General features: G+C 36.1%; 1 protein-coding gene across 3 annotated transcripts in view; it reads right to left on the bottom strand.

Moving 5' to 3' along the window:
• Positions 1 to 14,543, bottom strand: part of LOC110831666 (uncharacterized) — a 167,486-nt gene that overhangs the window by 31,444 nt on the left and 121,499 nt on the right. For all 3 annotated transcript variants that reach the window (XM_087359647.1, XM_087359645.1, XM_087359646.1), the window contains exon 5: positions 7,380 to 7,479. In XM_087359647.1, coding sequence (XP_087215773.1) covers positions 7,380 to 7,479 — 100 coding nt within the window. The remainder of the gene's footprint in view (positions 1 to 7,379; positions 7,480 to 14,543) is intronic.

The following is a 14,543-nucleotide window of genomic DNA, read 5'->3' as shown; positions in this document are numbered from 1 at the left end:
AACTTATACGTCTATATTTTAGGGTCAGTGTCATTCGGCAAAAATGTGTTACGAAAAAGTGTTACGAAAAATTGTTACGAAAAAGTGTAACTTCATTATGTTACTTAGGAAACCTCATCTGTTTACTCAGCATTGTTGTTACTTAGGAAACATTACATTACCTTAGCTTATATTACATTACCTTACCTTACATCTCATCTCATTACATTACTTTACATTACATTCAGCTACCACAGACCCATTTTAAGCGTAATTAATTGAAGTTGAATAAGCAAAGTCTTAAACAAACTTTACTCAATTGTAAAGCATGTATAAAGGAAATGTTTAGAATAAAGCCAATATATAAACTTCCTTTCCGTATAGACGTATTTACGTCAAATTCTCCGGAACCATGGTTCCACTGTCATTTTTGTTAACTATATACTATAGACCAGTATTGAAGAATGCTACGTACGTTATAATAGCCGTCTATGCTTCGCTGAAAACTTGGTCTGTTGAACTCATGTCAAGAAAAGATTTCCAAAAAGTAGCAGAATTGATACAGATTAAATAAACCAGAATCTCCCACGTTTATTCAAGTTTATGATTGAAATACATGATTTTAAGTGTGTGCTTTCGGGCACGAATTCGCATGTAGAGAAATTTTAATGGTACGAGCAATGTTGAAACTCGGTCAGAAATCCTTCATGAAACACTTAGATTTTCACTGAACACAATTCTGATAATTTTATTCATCTCCTTGTTTTATTTATATGGGTCATGTATTTTTCATGTTAAAGGCAGAGAAATTGGGGAGGGGGAGAAATCAATGTTGTCTGATGAAGCGTGAAATGTATGTGAACAGTTTTATGTATTTTTGTCACTGGATACATATCAGCAGTGACTTTCGTTGCAGATAAAAAGTTGTAAATTATGACGCGAAGTGAATGTTGTAGTGCGGAGATATTTTTATTTTGTTGAAGACAACTCGAAAGAAATCAGCGGTCAGTTAAAGTAAACTTTATCGCTGTATCTTATTTTCTTGTAACAAATATATAATTTATACGTCTATAAGATTTTATCGTAGTGTGCTTGGTGATTTATATAACCTTTGAGGCATATATTACATTACTAGTTTTGAGACCCCCATTAATTTCCGATTTCATAGGAACTCTTCAATCATTAAAATGAGTAACAGATATTTATGTTCGGGATAAAAGTTTTAAAGATTGGATTTTTTCGGCCAAGATCAAGTTGCTGTGAAACGTAACTCTTTATAACTGCATTCGAGAGGTGTTTGGTTCAAATCTCGACAAGGTTATAGAACCTACTCTTATTACATTATTTATTATTTCAGTCTCTTTTCAGGCAAATGTAAGGATCTCTGACTTTTAAATGGGCGACGATCGACTCCTGTCGATTCCTTATGTCGTCACCTTTCATATTTGTTTTTCCCACCTCACTCGTGGTATGTGAATTTAAATTCTACAGCTCACACACGTTCTAAAGTAGCATATGGAACAGTAAGTCACATATATTTCATATGGAAGTTTAGTTTTGTATCGATATCTGTCATGCATATGTGTAGACCTATAGCGTACTAAAGGCCGTCTATAGAGACTGGCTCAAAAAATCGGTCAACTAAGTCAGAAGTGGAAAAAACCCCTGCACATCGTAGGAATAAAATATTTTCTGTCGTTTTCAGGAGTTACAAAATTTGAGCTTCACGGTGGTTCTTTCGATGATTGTCTTCAGAGATGTTGCTCCGTGTGGATGTCTAAGTACATACCGACGTTTAGGAGGAGTGTACTGCTGCTATCTTCAGGGCTAAAGGTCCCGGATTCATGTCTTAAGACAGGTTTTTTCTTGGATTTCCTCAGTCTCTCCAGTAAATTGCTAACATAGTCCAACAAGTGACGTACCAAGACATCCAAATTTGCTGGGTTTAAGACTGTAGGCATCCGAAAGTATTTTAATAATTTCCTAATTACTATAATTGTGAATATTTTTTTATTTTTTCAAAATTTTAAGAATATTATTTTAATTTTTTAGGGGCATACATTTCGGTTGGACGAAGTGCGAAGTTTTTAAGGAATTTTTTTTGAAAGAATAGTGAATATAACCTCTTCTTCCCTTCAAATAAAAGTGACTTTTACCTCTTACACTTAAGTCAGAGCCCCACATTCCCACGTGAGTGTATGACAAGAGGTGTCTTATATTGCCCATAAACACCCCTTTCACTCACATTGGCTCATAAAAGTGTTCAGGGTTCCAATAGCCAAGATATTAGACGGATACAAAAAAGGAAAAAATGTAAGGTCGAAGGAAGCAATTCGACGAAACGATCTTAAGGTGTCCTACTGAAAGCAGAGAGATTTTCCAGTAAGACGCAACTCGGGTTCAGTTCAATCATTTTCCCTCCCTCTCTCTCCTTCTCTCTCTCGCGCGTGCGCGATCTCGTAAGTAGAGAAAGCAATCATATGGGAAGCATGGCCCGTGATAGTTTCATCATCGAGTGTCCATCTAGACCGGGCGTCATGAAGTTATCATCATCACTTCGGCCGCTTACAGTTTCAACACACAAAAATGATTTCCATACGGCTTGTCTGACCTCGTAGGATTAATTCGACAGACAGACATTGACGGCCTTATAAGGCAGTGGTATTCAACCTGGGGTACGCGAAGACATCTTAGGGGGAACGTGAAATTTAAAAAAATATATATTATTTTATGATAAACACTGAATAATCAGTAATGTAATTTATTTAATTTATTTTAGATGTTGATTATATACTATGTATAACTTGAATTATACACCAACAACTTTGGTGGTACAAAGTTGAAGAGAAATTATATCTGGGGGTACGCGAAGACATCTTAGGGGGTACGTGAAATTTAAAAAAATATATATTATTTTATGAAAAACACTGAATAATCAGTAATGTAATTTATTTAATTTATTTTAGATGTAGATTACATACTATGTATAACTTGAAATATACACCAACAACTTTGGGGGTATAAAGTTGAAGAGAAATTATATCTGGGGGTACGCGAAGACATCTTAGGGGGTACGTGAAATTTAAAAAAATATATATTATTTTATGATAAACACTGAATAATCAGTAATGTAATTTATTTAATTTATTTTAAATGTAGATTATATAATATGTATAACTTGAATTATACACCAACAACTTTGGGGGTACAAAGTTGAAGAGAAATTATATCTGGGGGGTACGCGAACAAAAAAGATTGAATACCACTGCTATAAGGTGTTCTTCGCTCGCTCTAGAGTGGGAAGAGTTGATAACCAAACTACCTGAAGAATGGAGTAGAGCCAAATCATGTGCATGCCTGTATCTCAGCCGAGTATAACATTATTACGTTGATGATGTTTGTATGCTTCCGGATTTTGTAAAAAATTCGGTCCAGATACGTAACTGCGAATTATACATGACGTAGGAGAACCTGGTAGACGTAAGAAGAACTTGGTTTCGTATGGAAGCACTTCACACTTGCAGCACTGTGGGAGTGAAAACTCGTGTTACACTGCAATAAGTCTGAGCGCGGTGGCTTCTCCTTGGTTTTCCCGCCAACAAGATTCATGAGAGTTTTAGCTGGAACATCCTTCTTCTGTCGTAGAATGCATTCAAACTACTTAACATTACAAGCACGGAACTTTGACATTTCTGACTGCATTTGTCTAGTTCATTCATTTCTGAAACTTTTCTGTTTCAGGATGTATTTGCTTATATCGTAGCTCCGTACTTAGCGTTAGTTTACCTACGATCTCGTAGCTCGTAAAGTTGTCATGTTGGTATTATCAAAGTGAGGGTTAGTATTCTGACAGTAGCGACTATGGTAGCAAGAAAATGGCGCGTATGGTGGGGTTTAGCGGAGTCAGCGTTAAGCGAGAGTCTGTAGTCAAGCAGTCGGTTTTGTGTTGGTGAGTTTGGCGGGAATTTGGTTTCGTTCTTTAATTTAATTTAATTTACTTTATAAAGAAATCTTATGAAGCCTGTACTTGAAAAGCAACTTACAAAGATAATACTATAGTAAGTTGTTTTAATGTACAGCATACTAAAGCTTATTTCTCGTCAAATTTGACGGGTCATGGCGAGGCTAGTAGGCCCTTAGAGAATAACTTGCTGTGGTCAGTGAACCATCAGTAGAGTTTGGATTTGTCTTAGATCTATCAATATTGGTTAACGCCGTTCTACCCTGCCATTGGTGCCGACGACAGATGATAAATGATAAGACTGTGATGGTTGGACTGATAACAGCTACTCGAGATAGAAAGCGTGATTTTTCACATTTCTGTTTTGACTTGTGATTGATGCAGATGCTAGAGACTTTAAGAAAAATAAATTACACTGTTTTATTAAACTTGAGATTAAATTAAAGCTGCCGAGCTAACAACACTTAAGTAACAAACATTAAGTTAGTTAATTCCCTTGATGTAGAATTTAATTTGATACACAATGCATTCATAAATGTGTGATGGTGTTAAGAAATTGTGTTCAGTGCGGTTAAAATCGTTGATATACAGATAATTGACATAATTAAATCTAGGTGATATTTCAGGTTCTCGTGGCGTCGAGGAAGACGATGATTTTATTCTGAGATATTACGTCGGGTGGCATGGTAGGAATTTAACGGCGTATTAAATATGCTTGGTGGGCGAGTAAGAACCTCTGAAACGTCGGTGAACGTTTATCAGACTACACTGCGCAACACCCAGAAGAAGTCAACTTTATAATCGACGCCATGAGAACCTGAAATCTCATATTCACGTGATTTTTTACATGAACACAATAACTATACACTGGAAAGTCTCTCAAATGTCTCGTTACGGTATTGAACTGTACTGGACAAATTTATTAGTTATTAGATTTTAGGTTTAACGGTGGCGAAAATTAGGATTGCAGTCCCTTGTGTTACGTCTTGTAGTTTTGTAGGTATTTAAAATGTTTCGGATCAAAATATCGCTTCCATCTTTAGTGTGGAAGATGAAATATGGTAATCGCATAAAGATTAACATGCCGACGTAACCAAAAATCTTCGAGTTGTTATCAAAACACTTTCCAATTTAAATGAAAGAATTAATTTGTTTTATTCAAATATTTGGCCACTGTACATACGAATTAATGGCAAAGGGCTTCAGTATTAGATTTGAAGCTCCGACACGGTTGATCGCCCTAGAAGACTTCATTGCAAAGGGCTTTGGATGGAAGACAATGGCGGTGGTAAATATACCACTGATTAAAATTTCTGCTGGGGTACTATGTGCAGTTGAAGCGTTTTATGTGGCAAAGGAGGACGTAAGTAGTGGCTGCTTGGAGGAGGGGAGGTGGAAGATACCAACCACTATTGTAAGTTTAATGGACAGACCAGAGTGGAGGAATGAGGATAGATGTCACGCAGAGCAGACGAAGGATAATGAAAGAACGGATGCTGCAGAAACCAATTACTTTTAGTCTTCAGGACCAGGACTGAGATACGAAGGATAAAGGATAAATCCACGTATGCCCATATGAGATTATTAATTCGGTTGATATATATATATATCTTACATGTGGTGGTATATTTAATCAAGACTTCTATCTTATTGGCAGCCCTTCCCCGGAGATTGAATTAACCAGGTTTTAACATTAGGGTGTGGAGATTAGAATTACTACATTTTGATGGTTATGAAACAGGTTCTTGATGAATAACCTGTTGCCAGGATATTAGAAGCATCACTAAGATAAGAGAATTAAATATATGGGCTATAAGATTTGAAGATTTTATGGTGAATAAATGTAAAGAAGTTTTCAATGGTGATAAGCCGTTTCGAAGAATGTATCTGATTCAGGAATGTGATCAGTCCTGCTGTTGCGTGGAGTAATGTAATTTTAATGTGACTTAAAGCGACATACATTCAACTGTGCTCTGAACTCAATGGGAAATTAAGGCCACATGAATTTTAAACAATTTTGTTAATTTGAATTTGTACCCCTTAGGTTATAACTCGTTTTTTATGTGGAAATGGTTTTTTTGTCTCCTGTGGCTAATGTTATAAATTTAATTTTATGAAAGAGGCGGACACAAATAAACTGTATTTTATTTCCCATTTTTCGCTCCGGTTCATGGATTATCTCAGCGGTTCTCAACGTTTTGTGACTTACAGACAGGTAAAGCGACGCCTGATAACCTACCTGTTAAGTACGAGAATATAAACAGGCATATAATTAATATTAGTGGCAAATCCTTGTCTGAAAGTCATATCGTGCGGATCTCCATAAAAATCTCACCCAAATGCGGAAGCGTTTTAATAATAAATAATAATAAATTTGTGAAATATAAACACGAAAATGATTTCTGGGATTTTGTCCGATGATGTTTGATAGAAGTTTACCAACGTTTCAGAGGATCTTATGCCTCCATCATGTGACAGTGTTGGTTAATGCCCTATGGTGCATGTTCTGTCCGTGATATGTCCATACACACTGTATATTTTTCGAGTCGTGTATTATAAACGAACTCTATTTGAGTGCGATCATGCGATCGTGTTGATATAGTGACTATGGGAGGGTCCACTTGCGTGATGTCAACGATGGATCGATCAGAGTGGACATGCAACACTGTTTCCACTGGCGACGGAGCATGTCTGTGAACACTTGAAATTTTCGGCCATATCACAATTTAAAATCGATTTATATTTGACTACAGTAGAATTTTTAGTCATAAATAAATTAACCGTTTATTTGAGACTGAGATATGATGTCACTGCTGTCTGTTGAATGTTGTTTTGAAAGTCTCTGAAGTAAGTTTTCGAGTTTAATTTAACATTGACGAGATTTGTGGTTATCACAGTAAAGAGTATGAAGATGACTGTCTTCTGGGATGTTGCACAGTATAGTCTGGTATATATTGACGGACGATTCAGAGGAACGTCCATTATCAGGGTGATGGAAGCTGTAGGCTCCTCTGAAACATCGGTCAGTATCTCCTATACTATACTGTGGAACGCGACAGAAGACAGTCAACTTACCAATTAAACGCAGTTATCAATACCAATGTATTTATAGATTTATAAAATGTGATTATTTTAACGTGAGTTAAACACGTTTTGATATTACTAAATGTTAGGAACGTCTACACCTATTTGAATCTGTGCTTCAACTGTAAAATTATTTGTTCATATATACGTACTGTTTTAAAGATTAAATACAGGAATAACGAGAAATATCTTAATTTTTGTAATTTTTATTGACCCACCACATTCGTACGGATAGGCGTATTCTTGTAGAGTTAAATTGTAATAAATTAAATTAATCTTTGCCATAATTTAGGCCTACATTTGACTGATCTTTCGCTTTTGGCAGTTTTGTTTAGTAGCCTAATAAGATACTCACCGTAGAAAGGAACGGGAGGCAGTCGCGGGTTCACTGGGTCCAAGGGTCTCGGAGATGTTTTGTCGTCCGGTGGCTTCGAGGGCTGTGGCGGAGGTGGCAACTGAAACACAAAGCGTTCACGAGCTTCTAACAAAATTTTCATTAGAATTAGAACAAGATTAGATTGGACTAGATTACACCATTCTGGTCTTTTTACAACGCCTTGTGGATTTATAGATGGACACCAACGTTTTGGAGAAACGTGTTGTTTCTTTCCATTTTTCGGCCTGAGGAAGGAGGGATTATGTTCCTCCGAAACGTTAGTGTCTACATAAAAGTTCTCGTTTATACCCAGAAGACCAAGCACCAAAGCTTAAATCTCGTATAGATTATGTATCAATTGGGTCTATTAAAATAGATAATATTTTTTGTAAGGGTCAAATTGATTACGATGTTTAAAGCAGTTTCCGAAACGGGATAGTCAGTACATTGAATTAGGCAAAGATCGCTTCATTCGATAGCTTTTCTAATTCATTATTCATACTTCGACATTCAACAGTCTCTGAGTTAATAACAGCTTTTACAAATAAGCCACAATTAAATAAGTAAATAAATTAATAGTGAAAAGATCGCGCGTTCCATGGTCTCTAAATATCTCTGGCTTTATAACCAACCTCGCCTTCTGTGACACGTGTTAAAATCTGACGGTTTAAAGTTCACAAAGTCATGATCATAGGTTGTAAAATGAGTTCTTTTGGACTTTGTCCATCGTATAAATTATATTATTATTTTTATTATTTAGTGTTCTGTCTAACGACAGGTCCATATGAACAGGATCCTTCCATCCTTTTCTCGGACTGGGACCTGTTCATATACGTTCTTGGCAGATGATCCAGAAGTGGTTTGCCATTGCCTTCTTCTGTGTGTGAATGGAGTAATTGTTGGGATGCCACGGAGAAACCGGGGAAGCCCCCGGAGGAAAACTCCTTGTTGCCCAGACCACGGCCTTGCCCAACACAAGTTATAAATTCGGGCACCGCCGGGAATCGAACCCCAGACCCCAGTATTACAAGGCCTTCGTCTTCAAGTGGAAAGGGTTTAAGCGGACAAAGCCTATCAGTTGGGGCTTCTTAGTTCAGCTAGCCTCAGACCTAGATCTGAGACTACACACACCAATGAAAACAGGAAATTTAATAAATACATACTCAATAACTTTCAGTTAAACAGTCGGTGGACGTGTGGGGTAAAGCATGTCGAAACCTTGTAACATTTGAAACTATGAAAGTGACTAGTTTTCTTCAAATATTTTCGTGAATAACACAGTAATTATTCATAATATATTTCCTGTAAATGTGGCTTTCACATGATGGTAGATCACAACGAGTATAGTATTTTAGATGAAAAAAAAAGTTTTAAACCAAGAATTGCTTTGTTATTTGTGTGATATATTTATACTAAGATAACACTCAGGCCTTACACTACAGAACCTTAATAAAATATTCTATTATTATTGAAGTCGCAGCTTCGCCTGCCATAATTATCTGGAGGCCCCGTTTTCAGTGTGACTCAATTAGGTCCCCAAGTTTCTGAATTTTTTATAATGCAATTTTCTGGAACTAGTTTAAAAAGAATCAGTTTGCGTTTACTCGGTATTTCTAGGACACAGCGTTTCTAATTATTACCGTCCATTGTGTTTACAACTCCCACTGCAGAACGAAACTGGAAATTAATGCTTCAGTTCAAGTTACTTGGTCGGAGCAGCTGAAATAGAGACCGGTAGATGAAGGTTTAAAAACATTCTCGTTAATATAGAGTTTATAAATACGAAGCTGATGGAAAAGTGAATTTAAAAGATCTCACAGCGTCTGTACAATAGACTTCACATCCATCTGCGATGTTATTAAAGCTACATAATTCAAAAGACAGCAGTAAGATATTTAAAAACTGTTGACATGAGACTGCAAATGTCAGTACCATTACTGCATTTTCACTCCGTGGTTACTGACAGGTATCAAAACGCACAATATCGTAACTGTAGCAATTTTATCCTCAGTATTTTAGTCACGTAATAGTTTAATACAATTATTTTAGAAGAATTACGTACTTAAAAAGTAATAATTGTATCAATTAGTAGTTTCAGCCTGTGAGGTCATAAAAGGCGTGAGATTTCAGGTTCTAATGGCGGCGAGTATAAAGATGACTTTTGTGGGTCTCTACGCCATGCATTCTGGTAGAAGTTTATCAACGTTTCAAAGGTATTTACTGCCTCCGTCATCAGGGTGATCGCCGTGATTGGGATATATTAAACTGTGTCATGTTCTTCATGAAGCCAACATTCTACTTCGCCATCAGATGATTATTGGTAGATGATGATACCGTTTTACCATCCTTTGTGGCTTGTAAGCCTTCTATAATAGTAGCTATAAGAAAGACTATTATGTCATGCATAAAACATACAGAAATCTAATTTTAACTGTTTTTGCTGTTGTGAATTTTGAATAGTCACATGAAGGGAATGGCTTGATATAGAAAACGGGATTGCCGAGAAGAATTTCTAGATCGAAGGAAACTGCATAACGACCGGCTTTATAATTTGTGTTGTTCCACAAATATTATTAAAGTGACAACATGAGGATGATATGGGCGGGGCATATAACACTATTAAAAGAATTTAAAAATGCGTGCAAAAAATTGAGTCGCTAAACATGAATGTAAGACCCTTTGGGAGACGTATCTGTATGTGGGAGAATAATATTAAAATGCATCGTAAATAAATAGTTTGGAAGTTTTATACTGAATTTATCTTGCTCAGAATAGGTTCCTGTGGATGTCTGTTGTGAGCACGGTAATGGATATTTGGGTATTCCGTAGAGCTGAAAATTTCTTTACCAGCAGAGTAACTACCAGATTCTTAAGAAGGCTCCTTGGAATTATCTATTTTCATGCTTCATACTTCAGTACACAACAACAGGGTATTGTGACCGCCTCTTTTCTGTTCGAGCTGTTACACTAAGCGTGTGTTCTGAACTTCGTTAATTCGTTTCTGGCGGAGCTTAACTCAATTATCTGCTTATCTGACGGGATTAATTTGGATGTATGTTTGCTCTGCAACATGTGAGGTGGCAGAGACAGTTCCTTCTCTTTGATATTGATTTAACTCACTTCCGAGATGCAGAATCCACAAGATTCTACGGTGAAAATGGAAATCGATGTGCGAGACGAAGTTCAGAATGAAGCTTGGAGAAGTATACGTATACGTCAATGTTATATCATAAGAATACAGTGTTTAGTCTCAATATAAAGATGGCTAATGAATTCGTTGGAAATATAGCATATTTTGTCATCGTCCTCATGATGAAAATAGCAAGCATATCTGAAACGTCGGTAAACATCTACCAGATTACACGGCGCAACGTCCCAGAATCCCAGAAATCAGTCATCTTCATGAAGAAGCTCGATTATCTGAGACGGAGAGACATAAATAAAAATTAAATTTCCAAAGAAATTAAGGGAAGATTAGATTTGGAAAATTCTTACTGCCATTCGGCATGAATCTGTCTTAGAACTTTGAGTTTAAAATTTATAAAACACTTTTACCTGTTATACTGGTGTGTGAAATTTGGTCTCCCACCGAAAGAGAATAATTTCGATTGGGGAACTTTGACAACTGACTGATAGGGAGAAAATTTAGACCAAAGTGACCACAGTGATCATATCCAATGCCGTATTTCTGTCCATGAAACTTTGGTGTACATTAATAATTTATACGTTCCGTAACACTGACATAAGACAACCGCGTACTATATTTTAGAGCCTAAAACTACAGAAACAATCTATCGTTTCATTCAGGAAAGAATATCTTTCGAGAAGTTCCTTTGCACCTGTGCACATAATTTAATGTCGAATTAATTTCATGTTGAGTCTGGAATGCTTAACCCCAGCTGTCACCCACAGTATGTGTTCCTATACAATGCAGTTCACAGTAACAGCTGCTAGTAACTCGCCTCTCTTCGGAAACTAAGCATTGTTTCACATTCAGTCCGACCCACTACGGTCCAGATGCTCTGCAGAACACGTTAAAGTCGACCCCCCCCCCCACCTCCGAAAATATAGCCCGGAGACCGTCAAACTCCTTCAGAATTCCCGATTCAATTGTTTATCATTCCTGTCTGCTACAAGTCCATGAAGAGTGTGGCCAAAGGAACTCAGTCCGTACCACAAAGAAAACACCACATTTTACCATTACAAAGATCAATTTGTTAATGATGTTGCGAAAATAATAGTTTTGGTATATATATTCCATAATTTAAAATAGTTTTTGTAAAGTTGACTGCCTACTGGGTTGTAGCCTGGTGAGGTGTGGTAGAAGTTTATCGACATTTCAGATGTGCTTGCTGCCTCCATCATAAAGGTGAAATAATCACTGTTTATCAATCCATAAATACAGATTTTGGCAGAATGCAGAGTCATTAAACGTTATAGTAGATTTGAAGTCTAGTGGTAACTATTTGTACCACCTACTTTAACAATCAGTAAGTATACATTTGATGTATGTAGGTTTCGTATGAATCTCACTGTAAACAGCGAATATTTTCTTAAACAGCGTTAACTATTTGATTTTTTAATGAACAGGTGTGTTTTCTTCGCGGTACGGACTGAATTCTTAAATATTTAGATAATCTTTGACTTTCAAGCGCTAACACACTTTTTAATGCCCATTAATCCTGGGGTCTCGGGTTCGATTCCCAGCGGTGCCCGAATTTATAACTTGTGTTGGGCAAGGCCGTGGTCTAGGCAACACGGAGTTTTCCTCCGAGGGCTTCCCCGGTTTCTCCGTGGCATCCCAACAATTACTCCATTCACACACAGAAGAAGGCAATGGCAAACCACTTCTGGATCATCTGCCAAGAACGTATATGAACAGGTCCCAGTCCGAGAAAAGGATGGAAGGATCCTGTTCATATGGACCTGTCGTCAGACAGAACACTAAATAAAATAAATAATAAATCCGGCCTACATCTAGGTCTTTTAAGCTTTATAGGAGATTCTGCACTTGAATTCGGGAATTAACACTTTTAATCTCAAAATATACAATTATGAGTGACAAATATTTCAAACGACACTTTTATATATCCTAAAATACGTTTGAATTTCCGCTTTAAGAACGCTGCTAGCAACATGTACCCTTTAGAGACACGTGTACACACTTCCATAAAATGAAAACGTAATATGATTTTACGAGTGAGTACTTTCGTAAGCAACTCAAGTGTTCCATAAAGGGCACTCAAACCTCTGCCTGTCCTCCCAGGCCCTTAGTAGCGCACTCACCTGCAGACATAATTAGTTTCAGTAACGCACTTAATTGAATTAATTCTTAAGTGCAATACTTCATGAACCAATAAAAAGTTGTCTATTGCCCATGTCCTCCTAGAAACTCATGTGTTGAGAAAATGTTTCTTGGCCACAGACTTTAGCGCCCTCACAGTCTGGATAACCACTAGGGCTTTATAGATTTTGCACTACTAATGAAAAGTTGCATCGTTCCATTATTCATTGGGTTCAAATGCCGATGGTATTAATTAAATATATCCTTGTGATATATGAAACTGCATAAATTCAGTCAACTTGTCTGTCACACAATTCGGGTGTTTGTGATTGACACAGAAGCCAACGATAAAATGAACACGCTGTATGCATATCAAATGTGTTGATTCGAGTGGACAATGCAGCAGATCATATAACTTAAAGAGACTTTGATGTAGGCTATAGGAAGATTAGAAGTCAATATTTGACGCACCTAAATGTAATGTTATTAGGTACTGAGATTAATATGTCCATCAGAAGTTCGCAGAAGTGGCTATAATTTGGAATTATTCTTAAAATGATTACTGCTAAAATTTGTAATTTAGGATATAGAATTTTATCAGATAATTCATATTAATAGAGAAATATTAATGGTAACATCCATACATTTTTTTAATTCCTATGATTGTAGAGAAATTTTACAGAATATTTCGTTCTTTGTAATAGGAGAGAAATGAGAAATTTCTTCACAAACATTTATTATAATCTGCATTGAAGGATTTATATTATAGTCCCTATTCTGGTTTTGTATAATAACAGAAATTACAATATATATGTAGGTCTCTGAAGTTTATATCTTTACATTGTCATACGCAACGGACCTGTTCATAGTATTTAGTGTCTGGTTTCGAATGAATTTGTCTTTTCATGAATTAAAATTAATAAAATGTCAATTTCTTATTTGCTCTGCTTATCAAATCGGTTCAAATACGTGCATTCAGCAGACGCAATAGTTATATTTCTCCACATTCCTCTTTGAATTTTGCAACTGAATATGTATGTGCGTTTGTTTTGATTCGAATCATAGATTTAACAATCTCATGTCTGCATGGAATAGTAATTTATTATTTAGTTTGTTCTTAAACTCGATTTTGTAGTATTAACACAGGATAAATATGCTTATGTAACAACATTTGTAATGTAAGTATTAAGGAAGAAAAGTATAATGTAATTTCTATTCGTCATGTCACATATACCTGACTTTAATCCAGGGTTTTTCGTAATTTGACATGTTCAATATGCCAAATTAAAGTTGAACCCAATTTCCAATAAGCAGAGCAAGCTCTTTTAAATGCCCCGCTGTACATGGTCCATTATTAATTTTGTGTTCTGTGTACCGCAATGGCGAAATTGAATCAGCTGTATAGCATTGTAATTAATTATTAAGCTGGCACACAAACAGTATTCATTATTTCAATTACTCAACTGTAAGCTTATGCATGGTATAAATAACCAAGCTGTACAACATTAAAAAAGTTTAGTTTAATGATTTAGAAACCAATGCAGGATAATTTAAGGGTGGCATTGAAATCACTTATCTGAACAGTTTTTAGACGAAAGTGACGTGAATAACAATTAGTAGTCTTCATACAACAAATCAGTATTATAAGTTTAGTATTTAATATTTTATACAATAAACTACTAAAACTTGTAATATCAAATCTAAAACTTCTTGACGATGGTGAAGAGTCAATTGAATAAAAATTTACTTGGATATTATCCATCGTCTAGTAAATATAAAACGTAAAACGACGTTTCGGAGATGGGGCTCTATCTCCGTCAATAGAGATAGAGTCCCATCTCCGAAACGTCGTTTTACGT

Source organism: Zootermopsis nevadensis, unplaced genomic scaffold (genome assembly GCF_977971745.1).
Source record: "Zootermopsis nevadensis isolate Lab colony 2312 unplaced genomic scaffold, Znev_1.0 Znev_ptg000032l, whole genome shotgun sequence".
NCBI lineage: Eukaryota > Metazoa > Arthropoda > Insecta > Blattodea > Termopsidae > Zootermopsis > Zootermopsis nevadensis.
The sequence above is the reverse complement of the archived record's forward strand: the minus strand, read 5'-3'. Positions and strand labels throughout refer to the sequence as shown.